Source organism: Falco peregrinus, chromosome 11 (genome assembly GCF_023634155.1).
Source record: "Falco peregrinus isolate bFalPer1 chromosome 11, bFalPer1.pri, whole genome shotgun sequence".
NCBI lineage: Eukaryota > Metazoa > Chordata > Aves > Falconiformes > Falconidae > Falco > Falco peregrinus.
This window is the reverse complement of record NC_073731.1, coordinates 1,274,332-1,289,146: the sequence shown is the minus strand read 5'-3', so window position 1 is coordinate 1,289,146 and position 14,815 is coordinate 1,274,332. Positions and strand designations below refer to the sequence as shown.

At 53.6% G+C, this 14,815-nt stretch overlaps 1 protein-coding gene across 1 annotated transcript; it reads left to right on the top strand.

Moving 5' to 3' along the window:
* Nucleotides 1-3,192: 3,192 nt before the first annotated feature.
* On the top strand, nucleotides 3,193-14,685 carry NAPB (NSF attachment protein beta). The gene is made up of 11 exons (XM_055816201.1): nucleotides 3,193-3,408; nucleotides 6,283-6,362; nucleotides 7,020-7,136; nucleotides 8,191-8,237; nucleotides 8,354-8,431; nucleotides 9,455-9,510; nucleotides 9,920-10,004; nucleotides 10,755-10,859; nucleotides 11,147-11,215; nucleotides 11,670-11,720; nucleotides 11,929-14,685. The coding sequence occupies exons 1-11, from the start codon at nucleotides 3,311-3,313 to the stop codon at nucleotides 12,031-12,033; spliced, it is 891 nt and encodes a 296-aa protein (XP_055672176.1). The 5' UTR covers nucleotides 3,193-3,310; the 3' UTR covers nucleotides 12,034-14,685.
* Nucleotides 14,686-14,815: the final 130 nt, after the last annotated feature.

Sequence of the window (14,815 nt, the reverse complement as noted above, 5' to 3'; positions counted from 1 at the left end):
TCACGTTCCCACCTCTCCAGCGAGGTGCAGGCGGGCAGGCTACAGAGGCAGGCTCCCTGCCAATTTCTTTGCCATCCCTTCCTCTTCCTTACCTAGCCCCCAGATCTGCCTGGGAGACACCCAGCAAACTTACCTTCTTGCAACAGAAGCGAGTTCTTCTGTGGCTTTGGCTAATTTTTCTGCATTCTTCTCTAAATTGGGAAAGGCCTGACAAAACCCATCTTCCCATTCCAGGGCGAGGATTAGATGGCAGAGCTGTGCAGCCATGGGGCAGAGGATCCTTTGGATAACTTTGTTTTCTGTTAGGAGCCCGAGATCATAGAGATAAAAAGGCTCCATTTTGTCCCGCCTGGAAAAGGGAAACAAAAGGTGGGATTGTTTGGGATCCTTTGCAATGGGTAACAGTTACCAGTTTTAACCAGTGACCTTGGGTTTGGATGGCTGCTACTGGGTTTAGTTTCTCCCAGCCCTGCAACGAGCTAAGCAGCCTGCGTTTCCCCTGCAGCAGGATTTTCCCCCGGCTTTCCCGGTGTGGACCCCAGCTCCGCAGTCCCGCAATGCCAGGCAGGCCTCCAGCGCCGCCCGGCTCCGCGGCACAGCCGTGTTCCCAGGCCCACCCCACGGTCCTGTACTGACATCATTCCGAGGGCCCAGGGACAGCAGAGCCCCTGTGTCCTTACCCGGGCACAGACAGTCCTGCGGGCGAGCGCTGGGACAGGGTGGCGGGCCGCTGCCGGGGCGGGGGTGCTGGCGGGGTGGTGACGTTACCTGCCCCACGGGCCTCCTGGGCAGGGATACGCACCCAGGGCGGGCGGTGCGGGGATTGATTACACCTCCATTACCATTAACTCGGTTCCTGTTGCGACAGGGTGGAAGGCCAGCGCCTGCGTGCCAGTGCCGGCCGCGGCGGGCTGACGACCCCTTGGCCCCCCCCCCCCCCCCCCGGCTCTTTCGAGGCCAAGGCCGTTTCCGGGGGCCTGGGGGCTGCCTGGCCGCCGGGGGTGCCCCCCCGGGGTTACTGGGCGGTGCTTCAAGGCCGGGGACGGGGGAATGGCTGTGCGGGGGGGGCCCGGCCGCCGGGATGCGCCAGCGTCTCCATGGAGACGGGCCGGGGGCGTCCCGGCGCGGTGGCGTCATCGCCCGGCGCCCGGCCGCGGGGCACGCCGGGAGCTGTAGTCCGGGCCGCCGCCTGCCTGAGGCGCAGCCCCCGGCCCAGGCCGCCGAGCCGCCCGGCGCCCGAACCTTCACTCCGTGCCGGCGCTGCCCGCCGCCGGCCGTGGGGTTGGGCGCCCGGGGACGCGCTACTCTTGCCTTAAAAACCTGAGGAGAGAAGGCGGCAGCGTAGGCAGAGCTGTTACCCGGCCGGGACCCTCCTCACCCGGGCCTGCTCGCAGGGCCTCGGCTGCTTCGCCTTCGGTTAAGAAGCGAGGCTGGTGCGGCTTTACAGGGTGGAGCAGGCATGATTCCCACCTTCTCTCCTCCCGAGCTGCGTCTGTGCGAGGTTTGTAAGCCCTGTGCTGAGCTGCCCTTCCAGACAGGCAGGGTCTCATCTCTGTGCTCACTGGGGCGGTAGGACACAAATGCAAGGCAGATAAATCCCAACTTTTTCTGTATCCTTCCACTTAATGGAGAATATCCCTGGGAAATGACGACCCTCCCGGGAGCATAAGCCTCAGCGCTGCCTGCTGCGTTAAAGCTGAAATAATTCTGTGGAAACTCAGAGAGTAACGTAAATAAAAGCAAAATCAGAGCTGAAAAAAAAGACCTTCAGGCTGGGAAAAATCCACTTTTTGTTCTTTGTGCTGCAGCTAATGTGGGAGTGGGTAAGTGTCTTTGCTGTGGAGTGGTAAGGATTGATCCTGACTAAGATCTGACCGTTAGCAAGGTGTGCTGTTTGTGGATGTCTGTCTAATAAAGTGCTGGAGCTGGATCTTGCTCCAATTTCCTCGTGTTTTAAGCACTTCCATCCTAGCGACAGTTGATTTCCTACATTTTCACGGAGGTCATGAATGACTCTACCTTTAGAAATTACTATTGTAATGCTGAGGGTTCCAGAGCCTCTGGGGCAGCACAGCTGTGCGAGTTTTACCTTCTTGCAGAGTCTCCCCCCCGTGAAGGTGCAAAAGCTGATTGAGTCCAGCTGTAGGTGCAGGTGTGGGATCCTTTCTTTCAAAGGAGCTGCAAATGAGTTGTGAGAGTTTCTAGGCCTTTGCACCACCTGCCTGCAGCATACAAAAGGCCTGTGTCTTGATGCCACCACTTCCAAAACGCTGGAGAGCTGGAGGTAGAACCCTGCCAGGTGTGCCTGCCTTCCCCCCTTTGGGTGGGTGTTGTGTGTGGGATGTTGGGGAGTTGAGGGGGTGCGCAGCATGCAGCACGAACTGTGCCATGGGTGAAATTGCAAGGTGCAGTGTGCAGCATGAACTGTGCAGTGGGCAACGTGCGTCATGCATTGTGCATCACGAACTGTGCATCATGCATTGTGCATCATGCATCGCACATCATGAACTGTGCAATGGGCAGCATGCAACATGCATTGTGCAGCATGAACTGTGCCATGGGTGACACTGCAAGGTGCAGTGTGCAGCACGAACTGTGCAGCGGGCAATGTGCGTCATGAATTGTGCATCATGAACTGTGCAATGGGCAACATGCAACGTGCATTGTGCAGTATGAACTGTGCCATGGGTGAAATTGCAAGGTGCAGTGTGCAGCGGGCAATGTGCATCATGCATTGTGCATCATGAACTGTGCAATGGGCAACATGCAACATGCATTGTGCAGCATGAACTGTGCATCACGCATCATGCATCACGCATCATGAACTGTGCAATGGACAACATGCAACGTGTATTGTGCAGCATGAACTGGGCCATGGGTGACGTTGCAAGGTGCAGTGTGCAGCGAGTGTTGTGCATCATGCAGTGTGTGTCGTGCATCATGCATCATGAACTGTGCAGTGGGCAACATGCAATGTGCTCATGCAGCATGAACTGTGCAGCACGTCATGCACATCGTGTATCATGAACTGTGCAGCGTGCAGCATGCAGCGTGCAGCAAGAACTGTGCAATGGGCCAACACGTAGCCGGCGTCGTGCAGCGTGAGCTGTGCAGTGCACAACGTGCATCGTGCAACCCGCATCCTGCAGCAGGCACTGTGCAACACCGGTGCATGACGCACAGGCCCCGCCCCCGTGCACGCGCCCGCCGCCGCCCTCCCCGTGCACGCGCGCGCCGGTGCAGCGCCGGCGGCGGCGGCAGAGGAGGAGGCGGCGGCGGCGGCGGCGGAGGCCGAAGGAGCCCCGGGGCGATGGACAGCACGGGGAAGGAGCGGGAGGCCGTGCAGCTGATGGCGGAGGCCGAGAAGCGGGTGAAGGGCTCGCACTCCTTCCTGCGGGGGCTCTTCGGGTGAGCGGGGCCATGCCCGTTTGCAGAGGGGGTGCGGGGGGAGCGGGCTTCGGCGGTGGGGGGGATTGCAAGAGGGGGTGCGCGGTGTGCAAGTGGGGGACGTGCGAGGGGCGCTGGGCCTCCTGTGTGCGGGTGGCTGCGGGGGGGCACCCCGGCTCCCGCTGCCCCGCACGGGTGCTGTGCCCCCCCGGCGTGGGTGCGCGTCGCCCTTAGCCTCTGCAGCGGGTGGGCAGTGCTAAGCGCGAGGGGCCCCGCAGCCCCCGTAGCATAGCGGCGTGGTGCGCCAGCAGCCCCCCCTCCGCGCCGTGCCCCCCCGGGGTGCCTGGCCTGCAGCTGTCCCTGCCCGCAGCGAGCCCTCTGCAGCTCGGGGCTCCTGCCGGGCCCCTGCCGGCGGAGGTTGGGGGCGTCGTCCCCCCCGGCTGGCGGGGGTTGTCCCCAGGTCCAGCTCCGCGGCAGCTGCGCTCATCCCAGCTTTACCCCGGTGGGGACTCGCTGCCGGTAATCCTCTCAGGGCCGCGGCGTCACCGAGGCTCGCGCTGGCGAGGGCTGGGCTCCCCCTTATCCTGGGGGCACCCTCGCCCCCTGGGCGGCGGCAGTGGCACCCGAGGGCTCTGCTCGGGTTGCTGCGAAGGGTGCTGAGGCGAGGCTTAGACCCCCCCCCCCCGTCCTCCATGAGGCTTTTGGCATCTCCAGGGGGTTTCGGACCAGGCTCAGGGGTTTATGGATGATTTTCTGCCCAGCTCGGCAGCGAGCCCGCGGCGTGGGGCATGGAGCCCCCCGGGGGGAGCGATACCCCAGCAAATGGCAGAGTTCCCCGTGTCCTGGTCGTTCTGTTCCGGAGCAGATATTCCTGGGGGTGCGGGAGCTGTGCCTGGAAGGGGGCTGAAAAACAGGCCCTTTTGGCCACCTCAGTCTTGGCTTTTTTTAATGTTAAAGAAAGAGCATTTATGGAGCGATGCTCCCGTGGAGGCCCTGATGTTTCTAAACAACAGCCTGGAAAAATCTAGTGCCCGCAGCCCTAAAAGCAGAATTTTTAAAAATAAATTCCTTCCTGGCCTCTGGCAGATTAATCGGGCAGGGCGTGCTCCAGGGGCGTAATCCGGGTGGCAAATTGCTGAAAATCCTCGGAGTCAACTGGCGGAGATTTTGAGAGGCAAATTTTTCATTTTCTTGGGCTAAAAATAGGCGCAAGAAAAATTGCTTTTAAAATGGAAGAAAAGGTGGTGGGTGACTTTGCTCTTGGCACCTGGGTGAAGGGGGTACCCATGCCGCCGAGTACCTGGCCAAAAGCGTTATCGACAGCCAGGCTATTTCCTGAAGAGCTCCATTAGCTTGCACAAGAGCTTTTCTTTTTTGGGTTTTTTGTTTGAGACTAAAAGACTGAAAACCACCTGGTTTTGGATGCCGTACAGGGTATAGCGTTACCTCGTGCTGCCTCTTTTGGCTGTAGTTCATGCCAAAGGCAGCTTTCAAGGGCAAAGGAGCGGTCCAAAAAACCCGCCTGTGCTTAGAAATGAAATGTGGTCTTCTGCCAGAAGAAGGAAAAGGGGAAAAAAATAAAGCAGTGATAGATGTCGCCTCCCGCGCTGCAGCCCTGCCCGGGGTCAGCAGGAGCGTGCGCTGCAGAGGCAGTACTGAGCTCGTAGGAGCAAGGCAGAGACTAATTTAGGTCGGAAAAGGTGTTTCAAATCATGGAAGTCAACCCTGGGAAGTTAGCCCAGCACTGGCGAGGCCACCACCAAACCATGTCCCTAAGTGCCATCTCTACATGTCTGGTGATGGTGACACCACTGAACCATGTCCCTAAGTGCCATCTCTACATGTCTGGTGATGGTGACTCCACCACCTCCCTGGGCAGCCTGTTCCAATGCTTGACCACCCTTTTGGTGAAGACATTTTCCCTGATACCCGAGCTAAACCTCCCCTGGTGCAACTTGGTGCTGTGCCGTCTTGTATTGCTTGTGACTTGGGAGAAGAGACCGACCCCCCCTGCCTACAGCCTCCTCTCAGGCAGCTGTGGAGAGCGAGAAGGGCTCCCCTGAGCCCCCTTTTCTCCACGCTGAACACCCCCAGCCCCCTTAGCTGCTCCATGAAGAAGTCTGCATTTCATTAACAAAAATATTTAACTCCTCTCTCGAGATAAATGAATCGTCCGGTTTGGGGAGCTGAGTGACGCTGCTGAACCCCATCAGTTAGGCTTGTGTTGAGTTGTTTTTCCACAGCAAGTTGTCCAGCATCGCTTAATTTTTGATTTGCTTTATGTTCTCTAAATTACAGAGCAGTCGGTTGTGAACTAGAGTTTGCTTTTTGCGGGTGTTTTTGCTGAGCGTCTCACAAGACTCTTACGAGCCAGCTGCTCTGGCCCAAAAAGAAGGGACCTGGGTCAAGGAGCAGATGGGCTTACTCCAGGCTCCGAACTCTTCAGGAACATGTAAAAACCTGAAGCTGCCATGTCAGGAGTGAGTTTTGTCTGCCGCCTTCTCCTGCTTTATGCAGTGAAAAACGCTGCCTCCCCTTTGTAGCGAGGGCTTGGTTGGTTGGTGTGTGTCAGCTGCACCTGCTCGCTGCTGGCCCCGGGGCCCCCTTGGGCACTAGCCCAGTCTCTGCTACCTGTACTGTGCCTTGGTACCGAGCTGGCACCCTAGGAGAGACGGGCTGGCAGAGGCGGGGGGCTGCTGGTCCCCTAAATCCAGCTTTGCCCTCTCTGAGCAGCCTGGTGCTCACCCTGCACTTTAAAATTATCAGCCTCATCAGGCCCGGGGGGGCCTCGTTGCCTGAGCACGTGGGGTTGCAGCACCCCCAGCTCTCCGCCCCCGTTTTGGGGCCAGCGTTCCGTTCCGGCACGGCGTCAGGGGAGCTCTCGCTGTGTTTCAGGGGCAACACCAGGGTGGAGGAAGCCTGCGAGATGTACACCAGGGCTGCCAACATGTTCAAGATTGCCAAAAACTGGAGTGGTGAGTACAGCCCCCACCGGTGGGGGGGCTGCCTAGGGGGTTGCTGGTGCTGGGGTGACCCACGAGCGCCTGAGCATCTTCCTGCAAATTATTGCAGTGGAGTTCTACATCCCAAGCTGTTTCCACAGGGATGGTCCCTATGGCAATGCGATTCCTCCACTTTGCCCGACCCTCTGATGAATTGAAATATTGGGAGGGTGGGCAAAGGGGGGGTGTCACCCGAATGTTCTTGACATTAAATGGGCTGGGGTGCTATTTACCGTTTTAAAATGAAAGCCAGTAAGTCCGCTAAAGGGGTGCTGCCCTGGGCTCGCTCTCTGAGCAAGGAAATACCTTCGGGGTAGGGCGTCGTGTCTGATGGGCTTTGGGATCCAGGGGATCCACTTTGCTGATCCAGTAGGTGCAGGGTGCAGCCGGTAGCAAAGACAGACGCTCGTGGGCAAGGATGAGCATGCATGTGGGATGCTCCCACTGCGCCCATGGGAACAGGTGCAGCTCCTGGCAGGCAAGCAGGCCTGGAGCCAGACAGTCTGGGGTTGGTGCATCTCTAAACCTCCCTGGGTCCTGGGAAGCGATGCGTGCTTTGCTGGTTTGCGGCCATCCTTCTGGTTCCTAGGCTGGAGGGGTACATCGGGTCGGTGCGTGCTTCTCTCCCAGCTGCAGGAAATGCGTTTTGTCAGGCGGCCAAGCTGCACATGCAGCTGCAGAGTAAACACGACTCGGCCACCAGCTTCGTGGACGCTGGGAACGCCTACAAAAAAGCAGATCCACAAGGTAAGGGGGGCGAAATCCGAGATTGTTTCTTGCAAAGCTGCTTAGCAGCAGAGGAGGTGGTGCGCTGAGGCCTTGGGTAGTCACCAGCTCTGTGGGGCAGTGGATCCTTGCTACAGGCTACTCGGAAGCCGTGATACCTCCTGTGCTTTGGCTTCTCTGGGATGGGCTTTCAGATGACACAAGCTAGTCAGCATCATCTTGGTCTACCGCGTGGACCAGCATGTGTGGGGTGTTGTCTCCTGTAGGTGATTTCTGGTGCTTTGGCTGAACCAAAGCCTTTGGTGAGCTTTGGTAGACTGCAGCGCACTGGGTGGGAAGCGTTGCCCCTCGGTAGCTTGACTTTGGAGAAATACTCACTTAAGGAAGATGTAAGGCAGGTCTTGGGTCTGGATCGCAGTGGGATCCATGCCCTTAGCCCCAGCCCCGTTCCCAGGGGTTTCCCCAGGACAGAGGAGAGATGGGAGGAAAATGGACTGACCTTTGATGGGATGAGGATAAAGGATCTGGATTCTTTAAATCTGGTTCATAGAGAGCTGGGCTGTGGTTTTCTGGAAGGCTTGATTCCCCTTACCCTCGCTGAGTGTTTGGAAACACACCAGCTAGCTTTCCTGTGCCAGGGGGCTGAAGAAACCAACTCAGGGCTGTAAAACACCCAAATTTCCTAGAAAATGGCAGCCCCTGCACTTCTAGGAGCTCGGTGTTTTGTATTTTGCTCTGTTTGAGGATGCAGCCCAACAAACCCAGGGTGTGAGTTGTTTGTATTTTGCTCATCCAAATTTTTGACTGTAGGGGCTGGGTGAATCGGGGTTAGAGTTATAGATACAAAAACGGTGGGGACATTACATCTGAAGGTCTTAGGGGTTGAAAATGTTAGGTCTGTCATTCCAGATATACATGGAGCTTTTGAGTAGGTATTAATTTGAGAAGCTGGTGTGTGCTGTGATGAAGAGTCGTGGTTACAGAGGTCTGATTTTTGGAGGGGGTTGTCTTGGGCTGGGCTGGGCGGTCTGACGTGCTGGCTGACTGTTGTTTTTCCTGAACACTCATGCTGCAGAGGCCATCAACTGCTTAAATGCAGCTATCGATATCTACACTGACATGGTAAGAAGCTGCACTGGCAGCTCGCGGGCCGATGTGCTTGTAAAGAGCTCGGTAACTGCTGTGTGTGCCGGCCGGGGGGGAGCCCCTGCCTCACGTGCACCCTCTGCCTTCTCTAGGGGCGATTCACGATCGCTGCCAAGCACCACATCACCATTGCGGAGATCTATGAGGCCGAGCTGGTAGACATTGAAAAGGTGAGGGCGCCGGGTGCTGCTGGTACTACTCTGCAGGTGCTGCGGCAGCGGCTGCATTTCCTTCCCCGGCCAGAGCAGCGCCGAGCTCAGCGTGGCCGATAAAACCCATCTCCCGTCCGGCACCAGGCCTCTTTACATCGTCGCCCTGAACTCGGAAGTTAGCCTTACCAGGGCTAGTGGTGCTTTGCCCAGCACGCGTCTCTCGTGGGGCAATCCTGACTCTTTGGCGTGTCCCTCTGCTGAGCCACAGCGCGGCAGGGCCAGCAGGAGCGCCCAGGTGCAAAACCTTGACCAAAGTGGCATTTCACATCCGAGAAGTGCTTTGGGGAAGTTGCGGGGCGGTTTTATAGCTTTTTTCTGATGGCACCCAGAGGAAACTTGCCTTTTTAGCTCACAGCTCAACACCGATGCTCTCTTGTTCCCATAACAGAGAGCCCTGAGCAGGAATCCTGCAGCAGCTCAACTGTCTGCAGATCTTCTGTTTGAAGTTTGCAGAGTAAAAATTTACGGTTTCTAGATATTTTCTAGACTGTCATTTGCTTCCTCAGCTCCACTTCACTGGATCCCATCTGTCTCTATTAATGACCTCAGTGTTGCCTCTCCATGTGCAGGCCCACTTACATCAAGCCCTGCTAAGTCAGGGCTGTTAAGTGATTTACGAATAAATTATTTAAGAATAAATTATTCTATGGTGGCAAACCTGGCAGAAGCCTTGTCATGCTATGATTATAAGCGTTTGTAGATGGTACCTCAAGAGCAGCATCACCTGTATTAAACCTGCACTGGAGTTCGGGATGCTTAACACGTTCATGGTCAAATTTCCAAGGGCAGCCTCACAAAATTTTGAGTGTGCAGGGGATGCGTGGCCGTTCCTCGCTCCACCAGAACCCCCCCCAGACACGGTGCTGCTGCTCCCTTTGTGCTCAGAATGGAAAAGCTTTCGGGAACGCGCTCACTGTACGCTGGTCTGACCAAAAATTGTATTTCAGAACTGGAATTCAAGCACGATGTTTCTGTCCCCAGGCGATCGCACACTACGAGCAGGCTGCGGACTATTACAAAGGAGAGGAGTCTAACAGGCAAGTGGTCTTACAAAGAGGGTCACAGCAGGGAAAGAATGGAGACAGGGATTTGTCCTAGATGGCCCGCACTCTCGCCCGCCTCGCCTGCCAGCCTCTGCTGAACCTCCTTCGGTGGGATGCCCGAGTCCTGCTTAGATTGCCCTGAAAGGTTCGATCCTGCACGCGGGCTTGTCTTCTTTGGGCACCCGTCCTGGGCACGGAGCAGTTGAACAGTGTCCGGTACCAGGTCTGCGTGCTGCCTTTCCGTGTGTGTTAATTCTGGCTGTGAAAAAGAAAATTCCCTGAATTCGCAGCTTTTGGGCCCCACTTCTATTTACGCTTAGTTCAGGTAGTGCTTGGAGGTACCGGGGGGTGGATTTGGTTGTCCCTGGGACGCAATTACTTACTGTAACGCTATTGATTGCAGCTCAGCCAACAAGTGTCTGCTGAAGGTGGCTGCCTATGCCGCGCAGCTGGAGCAGTACCAGAAGGCAATAGAAATCTACGAGCAGGTGAGAACGTGTGCTTTGTCTGAAGGGGCAAAAAATTCTTGAAAGTGAAAAGCGGGTCAGTGTGGTGGTCTCGCAGAACCGCCGTGGCCTGGAAGCGCCTAACCTTGCTTATTTCTGGGCTGATGATGCCTTTACGAGACACGGTTTGCTCCTTTGCTTTTAGGAGCTGCTGTAACTTGCCAAAGGCATTTTTTCTCCTGAATTCTGTTGTTTCTAGAGAAAGGCTGGGGGAAGCAGGGAGAGGGAAATCCGTAATTACACTTTCGATTGTATTTACAAATACATTTGGCAGAAAATTTCCCCCCGGATTTGGAAACTTGATCGCTCTGCCTTTGTGTCAGGTGTTTACCTGGGAATACTGGCAGCGCTGCTTTTGCGCTTCTGGAGGGTTAGCCCATACTGGAGGGGGTTTCCACCATGTCAGCTTGCTTTCCCCGGTCTGCGTCAGCCAGGATGTGTTGAGGTATCGGCACGATACCCCTGGGGTGGGCAGCAGCTCCCCAGGAGGGTGGGCTGCCTGGCTGCGCTCTTGCAGCTGCCTGCGAGTCTCTGACTTTGCTTGGGATTAGTTAAAAACCTGTCTGGCTTCCCAATAGCTTTTGGTATGGACGCTGGCATTTTTTCCACGGTCTTTATTCACGGAAAGCTGTGTGGCACTGCATGTAATTTCAATCAGCTGTCCTGTTTTTAATTCATTGCTTGATGATGCCGTTTTCTTTCCCAGCACTAGTAATATCTTTTTGTGCCTAGGTCGGAACAAACACGATGGATAATCCTTTGCTTAAGTATAGCGCGAAGGAGTATTTCTTCAAAGCCGCCCTGTGCCACTTCATCGTGGATGAGCTGAACGCGAAGGTCAGTGGGCGCAGGGTGGTTGTCCCAGGCTTCCCGCATCCCTCTCAAATCAACCTTTGCCGGCTGAGACACCTTCTTGCATGCGCAGGGATTTGTGTGGCTGTTGCACGGACTGAAGCTTGGATGCCATTGTGTCGCACTGGAGTTGCTGGGAATACTTGCTCTTGGGCGTACCGGGAATACTTTTCCAAGCTCTCTGTGTGGTTTTAGGACTGGAAGGCAAAAACTGAACTACAAAGCAAGTGGTTTTGTGAAACAGGCGTTAAGGGTTATCTTCTCTCTTTCAGCTCGCACTTGAGAAATACGAAGAAATGTTCCCAGCGTTCACAGATTCACGGGAATGCAAGCTATTGAAAGTGAGTAAAGCTAGTATTGAAATTCTATATTTATATTTATAGATTTATTTATTATATATATTATCAATAAAATTATATACAGTCACACTTGAAAAGACATACTGCCCTTCACTTTCTGTTTTTTCACTGTGCCATAGATCTCGGTCATTTATTCTAATGTTCTTGAGGACATCAGACTCTCTTTGTGCTGGGTTTATACCAGACATATATATATGTATCTATATGCACCAGGAAGCAGCTGCAGCAGAAAGATGATTATTGTAACTTAAAAACCCCACCCCAGCTACTTCTGCGTTGGCGGCAGGTGGTTGCGAAGGTGCTGCTGCTGGACAGGCGGGTGCCACGTGGCATGGACGCATGGGTCCCCTCTCCTGGGGGTGAGATCCCTGTGCACCGGCTGTGTGGGGACACGTGGGAATACTTTATTTTCTGATTTTTAATGGTGTTTTCCTAGAAACTGCTGGAAGCCCACGAGGAGCAGAACTGCGAGGCGTACACCGAGGCAGTAAGTAGTCACAAATTTGTTGAGACGCGCTCGTGGATGGCAGCTTGTTCTTTTTTTATTTTTTAGTGGAGTGTGTGCACTGTTAAATGTCGGGTAACTTGTTGCCCGAGGGCTGCAGAATGCTTCTTTTGCAGCTGTCTCGTTTGCTTTCCAGTATCTTAATTTAAAAGTGTGTTGATTTTTAATTTTTTTTTTTTTGCACTCATAGGTTAAAGAATTTGATTCAATATCGCGGTTGGATCAGTGGCTTACAACCATGTTGCTTCGCATCAAGAAGTCAATCCAAGGAGAAGGGGACGGGGACCTGAAGTGAATTGTGTGCGGTATTTGTGGCATGCGGCCTATGTAATCCGTTCTTGTGTTACAGCCAAGGACCACTACGGGATACGTGATAAAATACCTAGCTTTATTTTGTCGCTTACAAATCCAATGACTTGTGTGTTTCTTTAGTATCCTGCTCTTTGTCGTGACAATGTGGGTAGATGAGAAGCGATGCTCTGGGTAGCACTGGCACATCTTTCTGAGGCGAAATAAGAACTTTTTGGCAGAAATCCTTTCTTGGTTTTATTAGCAGGCAACCCCAAAGGCTGCACTCAGCAACTGCTGGTTTTTCCCCGCTGTTCTGTCTTCGGGCTCAGTACCGTTCATTCCAGCACGTAAATATTTTGGCTGCACCAGTGCAGTACAAGTGATTGCTTCTGATCTGTTGCTGTCTCGTTGCAGTTTTCTTTTCCAAATGGGCCTCTGTCAGATATGCTTGGATCTTGGGGGTTTTTTTAAAATGATTGAGCTTTTTTAACGGTGCTAGTGGAAGGCTTTTAGTGTGACTCTTAAATACAGTGTGCCCGTGTGTGTGTACATCCTATACAGATACACGTGTGCACGTATACAGCATACCTGATGACTTAGAGCTGAAAGCATTACACGTGAGAGGACAGGACCGCCTAGATTGGTGTAAGCCCTCGGCCAGTCATCGCCAGTAGACCTAGTTAATGGTGTTTTGTATCTCAGATCTAAATATAAAAATGTAAGGTTCTTCTATATTTTCTTGGATCTATTTTTCCACTTTATTTTGTGGCGCATCCCATCCCTCCTCCCCCGAGATGACTTGACCCAAGTAATAATCTATTTTTCTAACGTTTCATTTATGTGAACTCCCGCTGCTGTCTTTACTACAGGTCTTTTGTGTGCGCTGGGCAATACCTGTTAGTTTCTGACCTCTCTGCTGTTGGCGAAGCCGCCTCGTTCTTGGGACGTGCCAAGGTGTTGGCTGAGACTTGATGTTGCACAGAAACCGCGTTTTAGTTGTCTGGGTGACAGGTGAATTGAGCTTGCTTTGAAAAGGCACAGACATGTTTAAAAATGCCTGCATTCATTTTAGAAACAGGTTTTAAAGTGTCTGCAACCAAGACGCTTCCCTGCAATGCATTGTTTAACAGGAGGTAATTAAGCTACTTGTTACTTGGACATATTAAGGAGGACTTGGGAGCCTATGCCATTTGTCAGCGGGAGCTGTCACTCGGTATTTCCCTGTAATGAAGTGATTTTTCAGCTGCACTACTGACATGCAAAGAATGAAAAAGTAATTCATTAACTGCTTTAGTTGGCACAACTGCTCTTTAAGCTGGGCCCTCTTCCGCAGCCAGGGCAGGAGCGCTGCCCAGGGCAGGCACTGCCCCTTGTTTCTCTTGCTGAAGTGACAGTGTCTGGTGACCACCATGCCAGCTCTTGTGCTTCTCTTTGGTTTGTTTTTCATCTAGGTTCTTGCTTTGAGTAGAACACGGTTTGGCTTACTGGTCGAAAGGGTTGCATTGTATTTAAGTGGTACTTCATCTCTACCAGTGGCTTATGAAAAAGAAAACCAAAAATCACTCCTGGTACATGTCAAATTATTGTTAATTTTTTGTTTTCCTGCCTGATCTCCCCAGTCTATTTTCCATAGACATTCTCTGTGCACCCTCCCTTGACAGAAAAGACCCGTGAGCTCTGCTAACGGGCAAGTTGAATGCACTGAAAAAGCCTGGATGCTGCTCGTTCTTCCAAGCAGCTTGTGTCTTCACTTCTCAGATGTGTTTTTAAGGCCGCTGCTTGCAGTCGCCCTCTGTCCGCAGCAAACCATCACTCAAACCCAGACCACCCTGCCTCACGCCCCTCCTTCCCACAAACACGGCAGAAAAACACTTCACATGCCCTTTAGCGTGTGGCCTGCGGCACTCCGAGAGGCGGGCACGCATCGAGGATTAACCGGCGTTTTCCAAGGGCGACCCGTTTCTGTGCCGCCTCCGCTGGGCAGAGAAAATACCAGGCTTAGGGTGCAGCTAGCGCGGTAGGGGGTCATTGGATTAGCTGAAGTCAGACTCGCTGCGGCTTTGCTCGTGTTTCGGACGAGAGGGCCCAAAGATGTAAGTGCCGCTGAACTCACCTGTGGTGAACGGAGGGAGCTGGAATAATTTTTATTTAATTTACTCGTTTCTTTCCCCTCGCATTGATGGCTTTGTTTTGACTTGTATCCATCACCTTTGGAGCCCTGGTGAGGGGAAGCGCAGGCTGCGAGCTTTTCCTAGTGTCACACAGAGCCCAGGCAAGTATTTTATGCTGTTGTTGTTTTTGTTGTGGTTCACTTTTCCAGTTGTCAATATTATGCACAGTTGTGATAAGATGCGTACGGAGCTGGTGGACCAGAGGACCGTACCCGTGGGGTTGCGAGGTCTGTTACTGTGCTCTGGAGTAATATCATTAAAATACAAATGTTAGTTGTGTATAAGTAGGCTAAAGCATGTCCTCCAGTGTATCAGTGGTAAATCGTGACAGTTTTAAGATGACAATCTGCAACTCCGCTGTATTTCCCCCCCCCCCCCCCAACACAACTCTGTACTACGAAAACTTATTAATGAAATGGCCTTAGCAAGAATAATAATGTTTTGTGTGAATCTGTACATGAATAAAGTAAAAAACATCAATGTAAGTGAGGATAAACGTTCTTTCCTGGAAAACGCAGGCTAAAGCTACAGCCTGCCATAAAGCTGGCGGCGTGACGGTACCAGCTGGTGCATGTGGTGCTTCCTTCCCCTTACCGTCCCGGTGCGTGCCTCGGG

Bases quoted from the DNA above. Each gene is read 5' to 3' on its own strand.
- NAPB (XM_055816201.1), top strand. From the start codon at position 3,311: ATGGACAGCACGGGGAAGGAGCGGGAGGCCGTGCAGCTGATGGCGGAG. The intron at 7,137-8,190 runs GTAAGGGGGGCG...CTCATGCTGCAG, and splicing joins CAAAAAAGCAGATCCACAAG to AGGCCATCAACTGCTTAAAT. The intron at 9,511-9,919 runs GCAAGTGGTCTT...TATTGATTGCAG, and splicing joins AAAGGAGAGGAGTCTAACAG to CTCAGCCAACAAGTGTCTGC.